Source organism: Netta rufina, assembly GCF_964035555.1.
Source record: "Netta rufina genome assembly, chromosome: 3".
Taxonomy (NCBI): Eukaryota; Metazoa; Chordata; class Aves; order Anseriformes; family Anatidae; genus Netta; species Netta rufina.
The window spans coordinates 46,603,095-46,624,099 of NC_140125.1; the positions used below are offsets into that span (position 1 = coordinate 46,603,095).

The following is a 21,005-nucleotide window of genomic DNA, read 5'->3' on the forward strand; positions in this document are numbered from 1 at the left end:
GCCAATCCCGCGACGCAGCCGCCAGGTGGGCGTGCGGGCCGCCTCTCCACGTGGGCGCCACGGCGCGGGCGGGGCGCTCTGGCCACGCCCCCTACCCCGGTAGCCCCCCCCCCTGCTCGGCCCGGCCCGGCCGGCGCTGCCGTCCCGCGGTGAGTGGGGCTGGGGGGGGGGCACGGTACCGGGAGGAGCGGCTGCTGCGGAACGGCACGGGGAGGGTCTTTGAGCCGCTTCTTGCACCTGCTTGGTCTTTGCCTTCTCTTTTTGCACAATTCAGCGTCGCCACAGAAGGGGACCGCTCCCTGTAAGTGCGTTCTCGCTCTCTTCGCTCTTTGGGTCCCGCCGTCGGTTTTCCCCAGCCGTTGGCCGCCGGTAACGGCTGCGCGGCGGGACCCCGCTGCCCCTGCTGGCTCCGTCCGGCTGCACGCTCACGGGGGAGCGCTGAGCTGGGACCGGCTGTGCTTTCAGTGGGCAGGAAGCTGGGAGCAGGCTGGGGGGACCTGCCTGAAGTTGGTCTGGGCGTTTAGACCGTGATTCCAGTGCCGTGAGACCAGCAGAGAGCTTTCTCCTTTGAAGAAGTAAGCCCTCTCTCTCTCTCTCCCTTTTTTTTTTTTTTTTTTACCTAGTTGTTACTTCGTACAAAGACTATTCCTCTTCACAAGAGCCATTTACATAATATATTGCTAAAAACATGTCTGTTCTTATTCGCCCTGCAACTCCAGGTATTGCCTGTTTAGTTGTAACGATGCCTTCTTTTAAATACTTCGTGCTCTGTTTACTTCTAGAACTGCTGTAAGATCTTGGTGAGAACTATTTTTATTTTTATTTTTTTTGACAGCTCTGCAAAATATCTTGGCGGTGAGTGGTCTGTTCGAGTCAGTGCTAACCAGCTCAAATGTAAAAATGCAAGTGTGGTAGAAGGCTTTCTGCACAGGCAGTCTTGCAGAAGTGTCTGTCAGGTGTTTGAACTTAATAGATTAAACAAGAGTTTAAATAATAGGATAAACAAGTGTTTAATAAACTTGTTTGGGGGAAAAAACAAAGCAAAACAAAAAAACTACACACCTTTATACTTTATAGCCTTGATAGACTTGAAAAATGAGTATGTGCCTGGTTAGAGAATTAGCTGATAGGCTTTTGGGTCCTGAGACCTCACCTGTTTCTAAGTAGCATGATAGAAGAAAGTGCTTTTCTCCTGAGTCTCTACAAAAGAGATCAGGTCTCACTGCTTGGTGCTCTCCCTGCACTGCTGAAACATCCTGACAGTTGCAGGAGCAGGGAAGGCAGCCTGCTCTCCTTGTTATAAAGCCCTTGGCACAGCTCTCTGCCCATGCTTTGCCTCTCCTGTTTCACATCAGTACAAAGTATGAGCAGTCTGTAATAAAGAGAAATTTCAGTACTTGGCAGAAGTGCACAGGGAGAGCAACCCAAAGTATCTCCTGTTGTTCTCCTTCACTCTGAGGCACCAGACCATGCCTGACACTTTCTTCACTGCGCTCCTGGCTCTGCCAGTGTATGCCCATGAATGAGCTTTCTGTAAGGATCTGTCTCGAAAGAGTTGTGCCCCTGTGTTTGCATGGAGGCAGGCTTGCTGTGATTGAATGGCTGCTCAAACAATTCTTTTCCCTTAATCTTGGAAAGATCTCATGTGATGCTGCCTTGGTCATGCAACTTTGCACTTCTGCACTGGCTTTCTTGGCAGTGCCTTCATGTTCTGGCATGGACACTGAGGCTGGTTTGCGTGCTGTCCTGTATTTCACTCGTTCTTTCCTATGCTTCTGCATTTGCATAAGCCAGTTGATTCTCCTGGTTGCTACTTACTCATAAGCTTTAATTAGTGTGCTTGATGCATGAAGCCTGAGGAAGTCCTGCAAGTGACTCTTAATTGGTAAAAGGAGTCCAGTTATAGACTGTGCAGAAATAAACAAATTCATTGTAATAAGAAACTTCACGTTGGTAGTCAGACGTGATGGATAAATGCTATTTTTACATTGCCAATCAATGAGGAGGCAGGATCTGTTGATCCATTGCTCTTTCTGATGTTCTCAGGAGAATGTCCTCCCAGGAAAAAGGCATGCTGAAAAGGACGTGTGCTCTCGCTGCATATGTTAACGTTTCGATATTGTTTCAAATGTATATTGCTAGTCTTTGCGTGTATTTGCTAAAATAATGCATTTTAAAAGGCTGCATACCTTTGTGTACAAAAACTGGAAGGTGCACACTTGGACGTGATGGGAAAATGTAGTCCTTTTTGCCTGGAGGCTGTAATGCTCATTGTTTCTCTCAAAGACTCCTGAATTCAGTTGTGGTTTCAGGGGAGGATTAAACCCAAATGATTCATGCTGGGCTGTCCTTGTGGGGAGTAAACGGCTGAGTTGCTCTTTCATCCCGGGGGACAGCCAGGTGGAAGCATGGCAGCCACCCTGTGGGGTCCTGCCCACACAGCCTTCTCACTTCCACGTGCTGCTGTAGCACATCCTTTGGTGCTCTGTCCTCACCTGAGCCTTAATCCTCTCTTTGGGGACTGGCTTGTAAGGTCTGATGTGTGCCCCCAAACGTGTCACTTGGCTTCCAAAGAACACAGCACCAGGATGTAGGAAAGCTGGCTCTGAGCAGAAGGACTAGAGCAGCCCACAACGTAGTGTAGCAGCATGGTCCCAGGTTAGGAGTGGGGAATTTGGGGAGAACCCTTCTTCCCGAGCATTCTGGCTATGGTGTGGGAGGCGCAGTGCAAAGAAGAAGAGTTACAAACCCCAGAGTGCACTTCATACTCCAGCAGTCACTTGTACTACTTGACTTGAGGCAGGGAGCTTCACAGCATGCAGGTGGAGTGTGGGCAGTCATGCCTAACTAAGAGCTGTGTCTAATCCTGCAATGGGGACTCAGGACAAAGCATTTTCCTCTCTATTGTTAAAGCTCAGTGTTGTTGGAGAGGGCTGTTTGTACAGGAAGAAAAGAAAAAGGATGTTGGTTGGCATCTAAGGCCAATGCTTAGCAACTTCCCCATCTGTCCCAAACGGTATGTGGTGAGGACATACCTGTGAGGGCTCCACAGCCCTGCAGGTTTTGGAGGCATCTGCCACTGCTGCTTTTGAAAATGCAAAGGTGGGAGCTGGGCCCACATCCTGTCCCTGCAAGAGGACTGTAGTTGCATCTAACAGATGTCGGTAGCAGATGCAGGCGGCCTGCTGCAGCTGCATCTCCCAGATCTGTGGCTTGCTGCCCAAAGGCAGGCTTCTTTCCAGGCAGCTGTCTGTCTGTCTTGCTGCACGGCTGGGTTGAGTAGAGCTGCCTAAGCTGGTTGTGAAACTGCAGTCTGAGCCTGGTTGTCTTCGGAGCCTGAGATGTCCCTGGGTAGTATCTGAAAAATGTTAAGAAGAGTCTTAAAATTTCTGGATGGTTCTTGACAGGACTCTGTAGGGCCAGTGTGCTCCAGTTTCGTCAGGAAGATGCTCAATATTCATTTTCAGTCAGCCGTAGCAAAACCAGCTTTCCCATGATGTTTTATTGTAATAAGCCTTGCAAAGTGTGTTTCCAGTTTATGTTCCAGCATGTTTTCGGGAGAAACAGAGAATTACGTGTGCTTTTTTTCTTGATGAGAGGATTTTGTTCTGCTTTGAGTTGACAGCCCACTGCTCTTTCATCCATTTGCTTTATCCCCTACGAGTGTGGCAATGGCAGTCCAGGAGGCTGAAATCCAGGATTAGGACCCAGTTCACAGTTGGCTTTGGGCTGATGCAAAATGGAGCTGCACTTGTAAGACAGGTTCATGCAGAACACTAAATCAGTGCAAGTGCACGGGCTAGTCCTTTCATACAGGCTCAATCTGAGGACCTGAAATCACGAAGAAGAGGCTTGTGCTGCTTTTTGTAACTCTTTCTTTCCCCCAAAACAGAAAGGTGGGTTTGAAATTTACCTACCCGTGAAAGTCCAGAGGGGGGAAATTAACGAGTAAGCAGGAAGGGTCCTGCATGGCTTCCTCCCCCAGAGGACTCCATTTCTTGCTGCTGCTGTGCTGCTGGCTCCAGCAGTTCCTGCTTCTACCAAACTAATGCTAGGGTTCTGCTCTGGTGCTGGGAGGCAGCTTGTGGGGCTGTGGAGAGCGGAGGGGAAGATGAGGGTTCTTCCTAATTAGTTTTTACGGCCACGTTTGAGCTGTTTAATCAGAAGAGTCTTGAAAGTAATGACAGGCTTATTGTCCGAAGCCCTGGTACATGTGTGTTTAGGTAAAATCGAATCAAAATAAACAGTGCTAAATAAACTGGGCTGTCACTCCAAGCACTAATAAGACTCCTGACTGATACCAGGAGAATACAAATAAATAGAGTCTTTCACTGTTCCATTGATAGGCTGCAGGGCCTTTGACCAAGCAATTACATTTCAAAATGCACTTCTCCAGGAGCAAAAACCTGAAGTGAGGTTTTATTTAAAAATCATACAAACAAACAAACAAACCATAGAATGTCGCAGAGGCCAATGATTGACTTCAGCTTTTATTAATTCATCTGCCGTGCATTTGCCGGAGCTTTTAGGGTTTAATTGAGGTTAAGAGGTTGGAATCTGCGGTAAACAAAAGAATGGCATATGGGCAGTCTGAAATTGTGGATGTTTAAGTAAGAGCATTCCTTCTGGCCACTTGTTTTCGTTGGGCAGTTATTCTTGGCTCACAACTTTTTTTTTTTAAAGTGTAAACATGCAATGCTAGCGAGTTAATGATTCATTATGTTTTATCACATTCTGGCATACCTCTGAAGAAGAGAAAGCTGATCTAGGCTTGTGTTTGACCTCCCCCTTCAGATTAAGGACATCACTTCTTTAATGTCTTACCTGCTGTTGTGGGGTTGATGAGCTCATTTGTTTTAAAACATTAAAAGAAAAACACCTTTTCCCCATCCTTTCTTACATTCCTTCTCCCATGAGCTACAGTTGTTATTGTAATAAATCAAGGGGACAAAGCAAGTGCAAGGCTATAGGAAAAGACTTTCCTGAAGCCTTTTTTAATTAGAGGCTGTGAGGAAAAGGGATTCAGTTTCTTGAGTTATCCACAGCAAAATATCTGTGTGTGTTCTTACAGTTACTTTTAACTTTTCTGTCTTTGGTTACAGGCTGCATGAATGTCTTTGTTGGGTGCGTTCTCTCCTTGCGAGTGAGAACGTGTGCCACAGTGCAGTGGCTTGACAATTACAAGAAACCTCCTTTTGCTGGAAAGCCTGAGCTCATACTCTGACATCTTTATGCTATCCATAAAGTTTATGGAGCGGATGACATCAGCTGACAATAATAACAGTGACCTGTCGCGCTCAAGTCATTCTGCAGACGTCTGTTATTTATATACAGCTGTTAATAGTGTGTAGCCTGAAACGCAGGACAGCTCATCGATACAATCATATCAGTAAGAGAAGATGAATGAGAGATTTTTCTCGTAGTATTTAATTGACTGGAAGCTTTTACCTGTCCCCATCCACAAAGTCAAATGTGTCTTTCCTGCATGCTTATAATTTAGACCAATCTCCTTTTTAAAAAAACTTAATTCCTGTTTAATTTTGATTTTGAAAATAAGTAAAAATATGATCCTTTAATAACTCCTTGTCCTTATTTTGTTAATACAGTAAATGTAATTTTTGCATGCTTATATAGGACTTCTTTCTGTCTTGGAGAAGAACTTGTATTAAAAAAAACATTGTTAGGAAGCATTGTATACGCCAGCTCAAGGAAGCATGTGCATGGAGCAGCTTTTACACTTGCAGAAGGTGTCTTACAGATCTTGTATTTGATATAAAAGCGAAACAGAAAACCTGTAATGTTTAAGCTGGCTGTGCTGTGACCACCAGCAGGAAGGTGGCAAGAGGTAGCTGGGGGGAACTCCCCCTAACCTCACATAACAGGGAGGAGATGCTGGCTGCTGTGCTCCCGGGTACGAGCTGAATTGCTCTCTCGTATTTCTGTGATGATCTTAGCTTCAGCTCTAAGGAGCTTGTGCAGCTCCCAGGCTGCTGCCTTTTTGTCTGAAACTGAAGAGCACCAAGCTGTGCCGCTTGGGCTTGGTGAGGAGGCAAAAGGTGTGAGGCAGCAGTTCAGCCCTGGGAGCTGATGAGCTCAGGTACGAGGGCAGCAGAGTCCCAGGGAGCAGGGCTGGGAAGAGGGGAGGATGGTTTGGATGAAGTCCTCTGTGCTGACAGGTTGCCGAAACCTCCTCTTTCGGTGACAGCAAGGAGGCGTTCTTGCAGCTGACGAAGGTGATGCTCCCTCTTTCTCACAGGCTTTTTCGGGCAGCAGCTTGTGGTGTCATCACGCTTATCGCTTCTGTACATTTCCATCTCGTTTCGGGTTTGTTATTCTGAGGAGACCTGATTGCTTTATGGTCCCCTGTGTGACTCTGAGGGTATGTGAAGGTTGGCTCTGCCCGTTTTACTCTGCAGTACCATTATAAGGTGGCCTTGTAAAGTGGGTGAGCCGGGAGGTGGGGACATGCCGCAGGTGCCACCAGGGCTTGGCTTCCCAACACAGCACAACCGCCTGCGGCCAGCAATGGGGCTGAGCCGCGCCAACAGGGTCTGTGGCCTCAGGGCCCTTGGGCACCATGGAGCTGACGTTTCACCTTCCCGGCAGGTGCGTGGGATGAAGGGAGCCTGACGGCTGTCGGAGGAGGAGAGGAGCTGCCGAAGCTGCCCAGCATGAGCAGGGCACTGCTGTCTGGCAGGATGCAGCCCGAGGGCCGCAGCGTCTGCGTCTTCCTGCCCGACCGGGAGCAGCTCAGCCTGACCGTGGGGGTGAGTGGCTCTTGAGGGGGGCCGGGGCTGGTTGTGTTAGCTTGTCTTGTTCCTCCAAAGCTTGCTGGTGCCGGTCTGCTGACCCAAGGGCTGTTAGCCAGCTCGGGGTAATTGGTGCTCCATTTTTTAATCAAGTGGTTGTGAAACACTTGGGAGAGTTACTTAAAACTTCTGGGGTGGGGGGTCTCCTTTGCTCTTTCTGCTATTACTCTTTTTAGCTCTCACCGAGTGTTTTTGCCGTAAATAGTAATCCAGGGTTTTTAAATTTGAACCTGAAACGCCCTGATGACTTGGCCAGCACACCTAATGCACACCATTTGCTCTGGCCTTTCAGCTGTTTCTGGCGTTGCTAGCCTGTCGGTGTCTTTCAAAGACTCTATGGCAGTGTCAACAGCCACTGAGGTTCTTTTTTTTCCCCCTCTCCTTAAGTACTTGTACACACACAAACCACAGGTAAGCCGCTTTCCCTTCTTTGATCCTCGCTTCAAACGCGTGAGTGCGTGTGCGGGAGGAGCGCTGGCAGAGCCGGGCCGGCTGGCTGCCCGGCACGGCCCCGTGCCCACCGTGGGGCTCGTGGCCTCCCCCTGTCAGAAACCCATTGGCAGACACGCTCTGTGCTCAGGTGACAGAGCCCAGTGTGTACAGGTGCTCACGTGTGGGCTGCTGAGGTTTGCCCTGTGTTTTGTGTTTGTTTTCCCCTGGGACGGGGAGGGGAGAAGACGACAGGTGAGGCGAGCCGCTCTTTAAAGCACTTGACTGAAAACATGGCTTTTGAAAGCATTCGTGCTAATCTTCAAAATCCACGTAGGAATTTTCCTACTGCTGTGCCTAAAAGTGGCATCGCTAATGGGAACAGCCACGAGGGCTGGACAGAACAAGGCTTTAACAACAAAACCTGTAGCTCTTTGCTTCTAGGTCATCAGTTCAAATCCAGCCCACCTACTGCCTCAAAGATGACAGCAATCTGTTGGCTTTTGTGCAAGCCACAAAACGATGATCTAATTGTTATTGCAGGCAGGTGTTCAGGCCGGGGGTAATGGTCTGTTGAGACTGACCCTAAATCTCGCCTTTTTATAGCCTTTATCAGCAAGGCTGAAGATGGGAGATAGCAGAGCCTGCCCCGCCTCTGTTGTGGCGCAGACCTGCGTGCAGAAGAGCAGCATGTGAGCAGGGCTGATGTCATTGCCGTTTGGTTTGGCTTGGCATGAGATGAGCAGTAGCTACACTGGAGATGCCCTGAACCCTTTCTGATCTCATTCCTCCAGTTCTGGTCCCAATACGTGTCCCTGGCAGGCACTTTAAGTGCCACGTTGCACATCTGGCCCATAATGGGACATGATAGCTGTGGGGTTGCCCAGGCTCCGGGATCTTGGGGCCATTGTCCAGCTGCAGCAGGGGCATGGCCAGTAGAGAGGTCTTGTCCCCAGTCTCTTCCTCCTGCAAGAGCTTTCTGTTCATGCTCACCTGGGCAGGCAGCTATAACTATACCCTATATTTAAAATGTGACTGTGAAGTGCCCCAGGCTGCAGCAACTTAATAAGCTTAAGAAATGGTCTTTTGCATTGGGCTCTGTGGGAATGGAGAGAAGGTGCCATGTCCCTGTTCCCTCCTGCAGTCCCTGCAGAGAGCTAAGGGTCCTTGAGTATTGCTCCCCTTACTCTGGAGGGATCTGTGGCACCACATCCATCAATAGACCTTTTAAAGATGTTTTCCTTCATTTCTGCTGCTTCTTACTTCAGCGACTATGAAGGTGTGAAAATACATATGTGGAGGTGCCTGGGTGTGAAAGAGAATATCTGTCTGGGTCAAAACATGAGTCCTCAAAACACAGTTGTGTCCTAGTTGCATAGAGAGTGAAACACAACCTCTTACAACTGGGCAAGTCACCAAATCCAGCTTTTCATTTGGCTTCGGGTTTTACTGCAACGCCCCTTCACAACAACAACAAAAATTAAGATTTCACAGCTGGTAAGGTCTTTTTAAAGGAACATCAAGGCAATTTTCTAGTAATACTAGTAGAACCAAAATTTAATTAGCACAACCACAGATGACAGTCTGTGCATTTATTAGAATAATAATGCCACTACTTAGGATTTCCAAAGCCTTTTAACCTCCTCAGTATGGAATGCAAATATTAAATAAGCTTGCAGCTCAGTGAGGTAGGTAGGAATTGTTATCTTACCAGCAGAATAAATTATAGATCCTTTCCCTGATAAGAAAAGGGTTTATGCACATAATTCCTTTCTCCCCCTCTCATAAATTCCATCCTTCCAGATAAGAGTTTTCCTATGTGTGTTTTATGTGGTTGCATGTAGATAGAAGCCCGTTCTTTAAAATGGATTCATTTTATGCCCTCCACAGGTACTGACATTGAAGGGAGAAGAGTAGGAGCCATTTTAAAATTGTTCCCCCATCATCAGATATCTTAATTTTATACTACCATGCTGGTAGTGTAGGATAATTTGAGGGGATGGTGAGGAAGAACGCTGTTTTCAAAATACTGTGTATCAGTAATAATAAGAATTGGAGCAATGTCCAGTTTGTTCAATGTTCTTTCTCTCTGTGTTCTGCCTTCTCTGATAGTTTTGAACCTGATACTGATTAATATTAACTAGTTTTTGTGACTGTTTCAATAACACTTCTCAAACTCATCTTCAGTGCTTAATTAAAATTTGAATTAAGGACAGAGACCTAGAATAGTAGGGGTCAGACTGCATCATGAGAGGAGCGGGGCACCACCAGTGCTGAGGCAGCTCAGAAGTGCCCACAGCAGACATTGCCTCTTGCCTAGCTGGCACAGGGGAGATGGGACTGTGAGCAGAAACTTGGGAGGAGAGGAAGTCTGGCATGGTCAGTGTGCTGGGGGTGGCAGGCATAGGTCTGAAGTCTTCCAGTTGTTTTGTGGGCAGCAGAGCTGGTGTTTTACAGTATATAGGTGAAGGAAATAGAGATGGGTAACCAACATATATGAATACTTGCATACAGAACGACTCTGGAGAAGTGTACACAACCTCAACCCATTTTTACTTTGGACTAAATTTCACATGTAAAGAAGCCCTGAGTCTGACATGGAGCAAAGCTGAGTATCAAGCCTGTCAGGGGAAGGAATGATTCACAGCGTGTTTGGGATGGAGCTTGGCACACAAACCACATGCAAAGGGAGGAATGGCCAACAAATTGCAAATGTGAAAAATGCAAAGGGAGATGTTGGTTATTTTGAGTAGAGGGGAATGCAGGAGGAGGGAACCGAGATTGCAAGTGTAATCAGTATTGCATAGCTCTGAAGACTGGGAGTTAAACCGGATGCAGAAGGAAAGTGCCAAAAGGAGAATGGATGAGGTGGTAGCTCACATACCTGCTGTGCAAGAAACCTGATTAAAATGCTGCTCTTGAGACGCGTGTCACAAAATGTTCCAGTGTTCGTCTCACGGAATGAGTATGTTACAGCAGGTTTTTCTTCCCTGCCTTCCCTTAGGTGTGAAGGCATGTCACTTACAGAACACAGCTGTTCATACAGATTTACATAGTCCTGTGCTGGTGGTGGCTGCTGTGTGCACGTAATCGTTCTGGCTACAGGTAGCTCACCTCTTGGCCCTTCCCAGACAGGAGAGCATGCAAAGAGCTTGTTTTTTTAAGAAAGGAGGCAGATCTTTGTGCCAGGTACATCTGTGTGTTGTTGGCAGCTGAGCAAATGCTGCTTCTAGGTGTGAGACTGTACCCTTACGGTTTTGGGTCTTACAGAGTTGTGCGTTATCACCTCCCCTTCTAGAGCACATGCTGGGCGCATACGTGTGTCTGTGCTGGTGTAGTGCAGGTTTCAAAGCTCTGGGTAAAGCAATAGTGAGTGGCTGGTGATGCATTGTCAAGAAGAAGTAGGAAAAAAACAATACTTAAATGACCTCCAGTTTCCCACTGTCCATATTTAGTGACATGGTACATCCTGGGGCAGGGAGAAGAGTGCAGCTGGTTTGTGGGGAGCACGGCCTGCCAGGCTTAAAAGCGCTTGAAGAATTAATGTGGCAGTGAATTTGGCAGTGCTGGTGATTACATTGCAGGTGGGTTCAGAAATGGAGTTCTGCCCTGTTTTCTTTGCTGCTGTGAATGTACCTTCCTACCTGAGGAAGGCAGCTCCTGCTGCTCGGCATTGTCCAGCGGTGCCACAGCAAAATTCAGAGGTCGTTGCTCACCTCTCTGCAGTTGGCTGCAGCCTGGGCTGCACTCAAGTTGTCTGCCTCTGCGCTGTTTTGCTCTCTGCAGCTGCTCTGCATCAAAACTTCTTCCCCCACGCTTCTGAGGCTTGGGGATTTTGTTAGTCTGGGCTGTGCTCCTAAAGTGGTATGATGGGGCAAGAGGAAACGAGGCTGTAGGTGGGAGGACACACAATGGGGGAGTTGTCCAGTGCCTGTGCACAGCCAGGTCTGTGCATGCAGGTAGGCTGCATCACCTCCCTGCTGCGGGAGCTTGTGCTCCAAGCAGCCCTGATAGGAAGGAGCAGTCAGTAACTGTGCCGTATTGCCACGCATCCTTACTGGTGACAGCTTCTGCAAATGAAGATGTTAATTGCTGTGTGACCAGAAGGCAGCAGGGGACACTGTGTGTGGGGTACAGAGCAACCTCATCTGTACCCCCCACAAGGTATTTCTGGTCAGTGTAGAAATGCAGTCCTGGTTTTGTTTGGGTGTTTATGTTTTTAAAGTTCTCCTGAATGAAAGTTATTTTTTTGTTTCTCTTAACCTCTGAAAAAATATTTCTACAAGAGAGCAGTGTTTTCATTTCTCTGATTAGAAGCATGCTTTCTGTGAGAGCACCTGCAAGTCACCTGGTAGACACTGCCTAAAACTAGTGCTCCAGATGTGGTCCAAGGTCTCCTTATGCAAACCTGCTAATAAATAGGAAACTTTAATTCATGTCTTACTAAGCTGAGCCGCTTTGCAATGTAAAGGAATGAGAATAACACATTGGTAATTATTTTGTGACAGAAATAATACTGAAAACAAACCTTGTTCTTTGGGGGTTCTTTTGCTATAGTACCCAAAAACTTGTTGGCCAATGTAAGGAAGGAGAATTGGTCCATCCAGGTGTGTGAGCTGTCTGTAACGCTGGATTGGTTATTTCTTTCAGGTCAAAGCCACTGGACAGGAGCTCTTTCAGCAAGTTTGTGATTTAGTGAAGATTAAAGAGCCTCACTTCTTTGGCCTCAGCATTGTTAAAAGTAAGCAAACTCAATGCACAGAGCAAATGACTTGGCAAACTTCCACAGGGCCCGCTTGTGTGTATTTACAGTGTGTGCATATACACACACTGGCCGTGCCTGCGGGGAATTCGATTGTAATAAGGTCACAAAGTATGTAGATTACGCGCAGGCTTCTCGGCACTCTTTTGATCTTTGGTATGCGGGCAGACAAATTGGGAGAAGGGGGCCCTTTTGTTCTCCTCCTTTGTTCTTCTGTGCTACCTCTTTGTGGGGTTTTCTTTCTCTCCTGTAGCGAAGTTGCTAGCCAACATGTTTGTCACTGTTTGAATTCAAAACTGTCAGGAGGTGAATTTTAAAGGGACTTTGGGGCTGAAAGTGTTACTTATCTTCTGAAGTCACACGCAAAGAATGGGAGGAGGAAACTTAAATGGTTTGAGGGTACTGAATGCATTTAGGGGAGGGACTGTTTTTGAAATACCATGTGGGAAATATGAAACGTTTTAGTCTGTGAGTTGAAGTCCAGTCTGCTTGGTCCTATGTCTTGTATTGACCAGGGGACAGTGTAAGGTGATGCCACAAAGGAGCAAACCGATAGGAGGTATTACATTTCCAGACCGGTGTGTTTATCAGCTCCTCCCCACCCACAAACGTACTAGAAAATAGTAATGGGTCTGTTGTCCTCCTTATTCTGACTTCCCACATTTCCAAAATGTGAACAGTCGTCATGGAATGGACTTCTCTTCCCCAAAAATTTCTTGTCAAGTGTTTTAGTGTTTACTACTGCATCTCTGGATGTTATTAGTGAAATGGGAATAACTCTTTGAATCCTTCTAAATGAGGTTTCTTTTGCCTGCTTATGAGTGCATGGGAGAAAATTTGTTTCTCGAGTTTACTTGTCTCCTTTTCCTTTATGTTCTTTCTCTAACAACTTTTTTTTTTTTTTTTTTTTTTTTTTTTTTATTGAGCATAGCACTGAAGCTAAGATAGGAGTAAGCAGTTTATCTCCATAAGGTTTGGAGAGTCTCCAAGAGACTCCATCTACATAACTAAACCAGTAGGTGACAAATTTATCTGTGAATTTAAACCAGTGCAATATTTATTCCTCTTCCAGTAAGGAAGACCTGAATGCTCTTAGCCTTTTTTTTTTTTTCCACAAATCAACTGTGTTCCTGTGAGTCCCCCTGCCTTCCAGGCAGCCCTGTGTGGCACTCAAGAGAATATTGCCTATAGCTTTAAACATAGGCAATCTCTCTTGCTTCTCAAAAACACCCTTCTTTTTTAGAGGAGCTAATTCTTTACAATGCTTTTAGCAAAATGACAAGGGAAAGGGTTACAGGAGCCCTGTAGCCTGAACTGACCTCTCCTTTTTTGTTTTCCTGTCTATTCCTCACTCCTGTTTGATGTAGTTTAGTTTGTAAAGCTGCTTGATTGAAGGCTCTGTGAGCTCACCCTGGCATCTCCTCCACCCCAACAGGTGTCAAGATTGTGGATGAGGAATGGGATATTTTGTTTGTTTGTTCCTTTGTTTAAAAAACTGTTTGGCTTTTTGGGGCCAGACAACAGGAGGAAGAGAAGTATCGGCAGCGAGTTTCTCAGTCTGAATGGCCACAGCCACCTGGAAAGCTGCAGCCCACTGTTGAGAGACAGAGCAACCGTGGCCTGTTTGCTTCTGCTCACCTCTGTTACCTGCCTTCAGTCCACAGAAGTCTAGTAACCCGCTGACTGGCGTCTTGTGGGAGAGTTTTTTTTTTTTTTTTTTTAATCACTTATTTAAGTAGCTCCAGGCTTACTACTTAGAGTTGTAGCAAAGGAACTCTTTTGTTTTCCTTTCCCCAACTTGATTTCCACCCCCTCCCTACTCTGTTCTGACCAACAGACTGGTGACAATCTCTGCTGCTGCCAGTGCAGCTCTAAAATACCATTTTAAAGAAACTACTGCCCTGTTTTAATAAGGGCACGTTTCACACCTTCCTAGTGTCTATTTATTTTTGGCAGCCTGGTATTGCTACATGCAAAACGAGGTATTCTAATCCACCTGCATCTGTTACCTTGCTGCTAATTTGTCAACAAACCCCTGACTGTCAGCAGTGGCAAGAGAATGAAAATTAAGGGATTTCTCCAGAACTGTAACCAATCACACGTTGTGGATTATCTGGATTGGGAGCCCATTTGACCTGTAGATGTTGTACGGATACACTAACGCTCAGTTGGGCTTGTAGTATGTGTGTGAGGGGAAAGGTTGGCCTCCTTAATCATAAACAGAAGTTTAATCCCCAAGTGTGGCAAAAATGAAAATAGCAGCACTAAGCACTGTGAAAACTGCAAAGCGTAAGTACTGTGAGATCTGAACTCTAGGTTTTGGAGCATGTCTTCCAGCATTCCTTGCTTAAAGGATAAGAAAGGGGGGGGGATCTCCTTCACTTCAGTACAAATGGTACAAATGCTGAGGGCAAGCTTCAGGATTTAAGGCAACAGTAATAGTGAGGGACAGGGTTTTTCATTACATTTGCTCTTGTGCTTTTTTTTTATTCTCAAGATGAAAAGCGAATCAGCGAACTGTAAAGGGGAGAAAAACACTTGTATTTATAAGAAGAGTTTTATTCCCCTGAAAATTATGTTTATGAGCATGTGTTGCTGGGAAGCCACACCAGCATGAAGGTTGGGGTCATGCTGCTCTTCTAGTTTTGTCACAGATCATCAAGCAGGCCATACCTTGTGTTCTGCTGCTTTTTTATTTATTTATTTATTTGTTTTGCTCAGTGAAGGACCCTGCAGTCCATTCAGGGTTCATGCCGGTTCCATAGGCTTCAGCAGCTGGGTCTTGTATTGCAGCTCATCCTGCAGGGTCAATCTTATCTCGTTGCCCTGCAGGAATTTTCCCTCCCGTTATCAGAAGGTGTTTGCAGCACCACAATTCAATCTTCCGAAACAAAACTGTTTGTCAGCAGACAAAGAACAGCCAGGGTCGTCTTTGTTGTCATAACCTGAATCCCTGCAATCCTAAATCTTGGGCTTCTCTTGGGAGCAGACCTTGCTTGACCTGACCCAAGCACAGATAGAAGTTTGTGACTGGGAAGGAGCAAGTACTCAGCTCCTGCACCCTGCCGCTGTGTCCATCACTGTGCTCGTACCAGTTTGTCAGGCTGGTTCCTCACAAAACCAAATCCCTTTGCTTCAGCTCCCTTGCCTCAAGGATCATCCTTCAGTTATTACAGCTCTGGCTTTGCCAGACCTGGGGAGGCATGCCTCCCAGTCCCTGATACTTGTGTGCTTAGCAAGGAGCTTGGTGGTTAACTCTGTCAGGACTTCTCTGACTCCGGTTAACTCCTCTGCATCTGTGTACCCTCCAGTAATGAAGTTCATTGACAAAACCTGCTGTTGTGTTATATTATGTGGGTATCTGGTGTATCAAGATGCCTCTTAAGCAGGCAGGTGACAACAGAAGTTCTCCAAAGTATTCTCAGATGATTTTTGCACCCCAGTCCATCCCCACTGTCCCTGCTTCTGCTGCTCTTCCCTCAGATATCTGCTGGGATAGTTGTGTTTCCTTAGTGAATTGTTCCATCCTCTAACAGGAGGAGATACAGCTGACAACAAGGACTTCAGTACCTCAGACAAGAGTTGCTTGTAAATATGTGCCGAAACATGCCACCTAGGGGGAAATGTAGGTGTTCAGGTCTTCAGAAATTTATATAATGCTCCCTGGAAGTGCTTTCATAGTCTTTTCCTGGGAAGACATTCTCTTGCCTACACCTGGTGGCAGTTATTTCTCCTTCACCATCAGTACCTCATGCAGCACGGTGCTCTCCTGTCTGAGGATTGCAAGTGGTTTGTTTGCTCCTGGGTAAGGAGTGCTGGGAATGGTTCTGCAGCTCTTCTTGTGCACAAGACTCACCTGTGATGCTGCCAAAAGTCCAGAGGGTGCTGCCTGGACATGCTTTGTTGCTAGCTGTAAGATGCCAACATAAAATTCCTGCAGAGCTTGCCCTTTTTCAGGAATGACTGGGCCACTGTCTCAGTCTTCAGATCTTAACAGCCACACTGTCTTGGGCTTCCTGATATTGCCTCCTTTTATTCTTCTGTCCATCTCAGGTAAGCGACTGCAGCTACCTCCCCTGCTTTGTTCCCAGCCTCTGTTGTGACCCTTCCCTTCTTCTCTTGGTGTCCATGTACTTGCCAGATAAAGACAAAAATGCAAGGTCATCCTAAAGCAAATTCTTCTACTAATCAACCAGGCATTGAAGAGTGGACAAGGTTTCTTCCTGTTGGCTTGAAAGATGGCAGGAGCATTGAGAAGTTCTACAAAGGTGGTCAGAGCAGATGCCACATGAGCATTGACGTTCCCAGGCCACCAGAACTTGTAAAGGTTGCAGAGCTTTCCTCTCAAAAGGAGCATGTGGACCTCTTTTATTCAATTAAAAAAATAAAAATAAAAATCCACATTCTGGTGTTGAGGGAAGTTAACAGGTTACATGAGATCTGCGGCATGTGCTGAGAGGTCTTTTTGCTTTGTGTGTGTGTTTTTTTGTTTGTTTGATTGTTTACTTCAGCTCTTTTCTAACCATCTCTCCCACTACCAACTCTCCGCATCATCCCTCTGCCTTTCAAGGGAGCAGTGGAGTTGCCATAAGGCTTCTTGAAGCATCTGTGGAAAATAAAGTGCTATAGCCAAGGACTGTTCCCCTCCCACCTTCCTTTAAGGCAGGAAATGCCTTTTGTGTGGAAGCTTGGCTTTGCACTAATTCAGATTTTATTTGAATCCTAATCTCCTAGACTGTCTAAATATTTATAATATTAAAATGCACTTGATTCAACCAAGGGACTTCATCAGAGAATCACAGGAGGGCTGAGGTTGGAAGGGACGTCTAGAGATAGATCATCTAGTCCAACCCCATGCCAAGCAGGCTCACCTAGAGCACATTGCACAGGATCACATCCAGGCACGTTTGGATATCTCTAGAGTAGGGTGTTAAAACTTTGCTGGGTTTCACATGTGATGTGATTTTATTTGTGCCTTCAAGGAACTATATATGGACTTAATTCAGAGTTTTAATTTCTACATATAGGATGGGGTGTTTGGTAACGAAGTACTCTATATTTTAGTAGATAAAGATATAATAAGATCAAAAAGCTGTTAAGCAAAGCTAGACGAAACTAAAAAACACTTCCTTAATAGCAGTATTTTTTAGCCTTTAGAACAGTTTCCTAAGTGTTCTGTGAATTCCCTGCCACTAGGTTATATGGTTTTTAAAAAATACCTTGTTTAGTTCAAACTAGAGCTATATAAGGGAAGATGTGCAGTGCTTCTTACATCAGAGAACCTTACTCCACAACAGTACTTTCCTGATTTCCAGTCATTTAATTAACATTCAGTTTGCTTATGACCTTAATATTTGAGGGAGTTCTATAGCAAGCACTACACCAGGAACATGCTAATGCTTAATTGCCACCAGGTAAGAAGGATACAAGTTTCAGGGTGGGACAGGGAAGGGTGTTTCAGAGAGGCTATTCTCCATTTGTAGTTCAACTTCAAACAATCTAGAGAAGCATGTGTGTTATTTTGAGAGCAGCCCTCTTTACTTCAGTTTGTACATTACATACATAAAGGCTGGCACAGAAAAATATGCTTGAGAAACTATACATTTTAGTATATTCATGGTACTTCCTGGAACTAAAATTGTTTCTCAACTTCATCATAACATATATGATGTAAAAGAAAAAAAGCATTCTCCAGATGCATCGGTTAAGTGTGCCTGATTTCCTTTAATCCAGCTAGATTTTGTATTTTTTTTCCTTTACATGACTAATTCAATGATCTGCTCTGGCATCTATAAATTCTTTAACCATCTATAATTTCTTCAGTACTCACTTTGTAACCTAAAAGGCCCTCGTTATGAACAAAACAGAATCGTGATCCAGGTCACAGCTGATTTTTATTAAAATGAAGAAGTCAGTAAAGTCACTGGAGGTCATGAGACCCTTATTCAGATTTTACTCAAGCAAAATTCCAGCATCTATAGACTTTGACCACAGCTTGCCTGAAGAAACCTTTAGATTTAATAGCTTGTCCTGAAGTAAAGAACTGCCCCTTCCTGGTGGTAGGGACACAGACAGTAAATGGGTGCATTACTTAAATATTAGTGGGACGTTCCTGGCTGCCAAGTGGGCCTGAGCTCTCCTTCTTGGTAGGATGGCTGAATCGCCACCCTCTGGAATTTCTCCTTGCTCCTAGACCAAAAGGGGCCCATGAGGACAGCAGATAACTGGCATTCACCCTTACCTAGGAATTTAGCCTTCATTTAAAAACAAAACCAACAAAAAGAGGCTCTGGTCAATATGAAATAAAGGCTTTTAAAGTATTGGTGTCTCAGAATTGATTTGACCATGCATTACAGTCAAAATCTTCTATTCCTGTTACCCCTGCAGTGTGAATGATGCCTGTTGTACCTCTGCATAACTTACTGAAACCATCACTTTATACTGGTTGGAGATCTGGCCCACTCATTTTTTATTTATTATTTGCAACAATTAATGTCCTGTATTTGCTGAGGTATGTAAATGTGCTGAGCTAATTCTGCAGAGTAGGAACACTTGAATGTTTGCATTTCTGGTGCCTGCTTAATTTGCAGAGAGATTGTTATGGCATGAATTTTCCATTTCATTTGAGGGTGCATGAAAGCTGAACTAGAGAGAAACGTGTAAGTTGCATTGCTGCAAACCTCTCAAGAGAAGCTGGTGTGATGTTTTTAAGCTCACTGCCAGAGACAAGAGCGATGGATGTGGTGCTGGTAGCTGCTGGTGGAGGTCTGCATGGTTGTACGTGTGCTTCTGAGCCAGCCTCTGCGGTGGCTGCCATTCAGCTGAGGCCAGTGAAGCAAGGATGCTTTGTACCTGCTGAGCATCTGGCCCTGGTTGGATCCATGGGTCAGACAAGCTCTTCCCTAGAAGGGCGACCATCTGTGCACATCTGTACGGTCCCCTCTCCTTTTCAAGCCAGAGCCAGTTTCAGCATCAAAGACCTGGGTTTCACCAGCAATCCAGTATAAGGAAAAACCCCACAACCCGCATAGTGCTGGGGAGGGAAATACCTCTTTGTTTTTGTAGGGGGAGGCTTACCCCGCAGGTTGGCATTCCAGCAATATTAACTTCATTAAAGCAGGAATGCAGCACCGCATTCTTGCAGGGAGGGAGGAGCGGGAGGATGCTGGGCTGGGCTGGGGAGGAGTGGGACCACCAGTGAGAGCTGGTGCGTGCGTGGGGTGACCTCCTTCAGCCCGGCCTCTTCCTGGGGCTTGTGTGCTCCTCTTGGTAACCCTGCTGGTGACCTGAACCGCTGCTTGGTGGCTGGGCCCTCTTGGGGTTGTGTCTCTAACCTAATTAATAAGACAGATGAGCAGGGGCTGTGGGGAACAGGTAACAAAAGTCTCTGCTGTGGGGGGACTGGCTAGGACTATTAGGAACCTTTTCAGGGCAGCATTACCTGATCTTAATAGACTTAAAAACACGTGTGGCTGGGGCCAACGTAAACCCCCAGAGGCCCCATATCATGCATGCATAAGTGAAGAGGCAGGTCCAGGGTGCAGTAATGCTCAATCATCTTCCTCTCCATCTCAATGTAGCAAAGAAACTTCTGTGTCGCCTACTGTGCTACAGCACTAACTCACAGCACTAACTCTCACCACTAAAACCTTTGGCATTTTTGTCCAGCAGTTTTAAAAGGGCTGTTAAATACTGTTTTGCATGCATATGTGACACATCAAGCAAAGAAGTAAATAGAAACGTAATTATGTTAAAATTACAGCAGTAATAGGTACAATGCAGAGGGAAACATGACTGTTTTGGGATTGCCCTCTTTGTGTCCCATGTGGCTAGTACTTAACACAAACCTTCCTATTAACGTGGCTGTTGACTGTTCTGGCCAGCACCAGGTCTGGGTTTATCCTCCTGAGAAGGGAGCTGAAGGAGATGGTGATAGGGGTTGTTTTGGTTGTGTTTGTGTGATTTTTATTTTTTATTTTTTAATATTGCAAAAGAGAAGTATTTGGTGCTGATCTGTAAGGATCCTGAATGTGCTGGGAAGATGGCTGTGGTGTAGCTCAGATATATATAGGTCATATATATATATATATCAATATACATACCAATACCTGCTGCAATGCTATCTGGTGCCAGTCCTCTACTGGCAATATAGGTGCAAGTGCGGGCCTTCATTTGGCTCTAAACTTCCATTGGGGAAAATTCACCTCTCATGCTCCTCCTTTTTGTTTGATATCAAAACCAAAGGGCTGGCCTTCAGGAGCAGAAGGGCGTTTTGTTAAATTTATTATTTTTCTTCCTCCCCCTTCTTCTTCCCAGTCCTTTCGTGTTTGTAGGGGACAAGCTCTTCAGCTTGGCCCTTCTGTCACTTGTCAAAACACTTTTCTGAGCAAGACTGAAGAGTGGATTGACTAGTCAGGTGAATGTGCTCAGCTGGCATTGCTGCTGAAATGCTCCTTGGGTCTTTCTGTAAGAGACTTGAGAAGGATAAGGAAAAATTGGGATTTGATAATTGGTAAGTAGCCTTAAAAAGTGTTGGCTTTGAAAGCAGCACAAAGCTCTTTCGAGATGATGCACTGCTCAGACAGTCCCTTGTTCTCCCTCCCTCTCACCCAGGCAAGTTTTGGTCCTGTGACATAGGCCACGTTTTCCTTTCTTTCATTCATCTTTTTGCTCTGTGAAAGAAATTGGATGTGAACAGGAGACACCACAATTTCTAAAGTGAACATTTGGGTTTGATCCTCCTTTTCCTCTTCCTTCTTTCAGAGGATCCCATTCATATGCAAAGGATAAAACCTGTCAAATACTGGGCCCTAGCCGCTAATAATAACAAAAACAAAAACTAGTCCACTAAATTGACAGCATGATTAGCTTGGTAAGATTATATTTATTTTCCGTAAATGTCTCTGCTTCCTAAATCAAGGATTCTGCATTTTTGGTTACAGTGTTTGAGAAATTTCAGCTCAGTATCCCTAGATTTAAGGCATAGCCAAGCTTCTTTCCATACT

At 45.7% G+C, this 21,005-nt stretch overlaps 1 protein-coding gene across 1 annotated transcript in view; it reads left to right on the forward strand.

The window, feature by feature from the left end:
* Positions 1–275: 275 nt before the first annotated feature.
* The window catches only part of FRMD1 (FERM domain containing 1), a gene marked incomplete at its 3' end in the record, with an annotated part of 35,636 nt that continues 14,906 nt past the window's right edge, over positions 276–21,005 (forward strand). Inside the window, exons 1-3 of the mRNA XM_084284762.1 lie at positions 276–301; positions 6,607–6,767; positions 11,889–11,979. Of these exons, the coding sequence (XP_084140888.1) occupies positions 6,672–6,767; positions 11,889–11,979 (187 nt within the window). The 5' untranslated portion in view covers positions 276–301; positions 6,607–6,671. The remainder of the gene's footprint in view (positions 302–6,606; positions 6,768–11,888; positions 11,980–21,005) is intronic.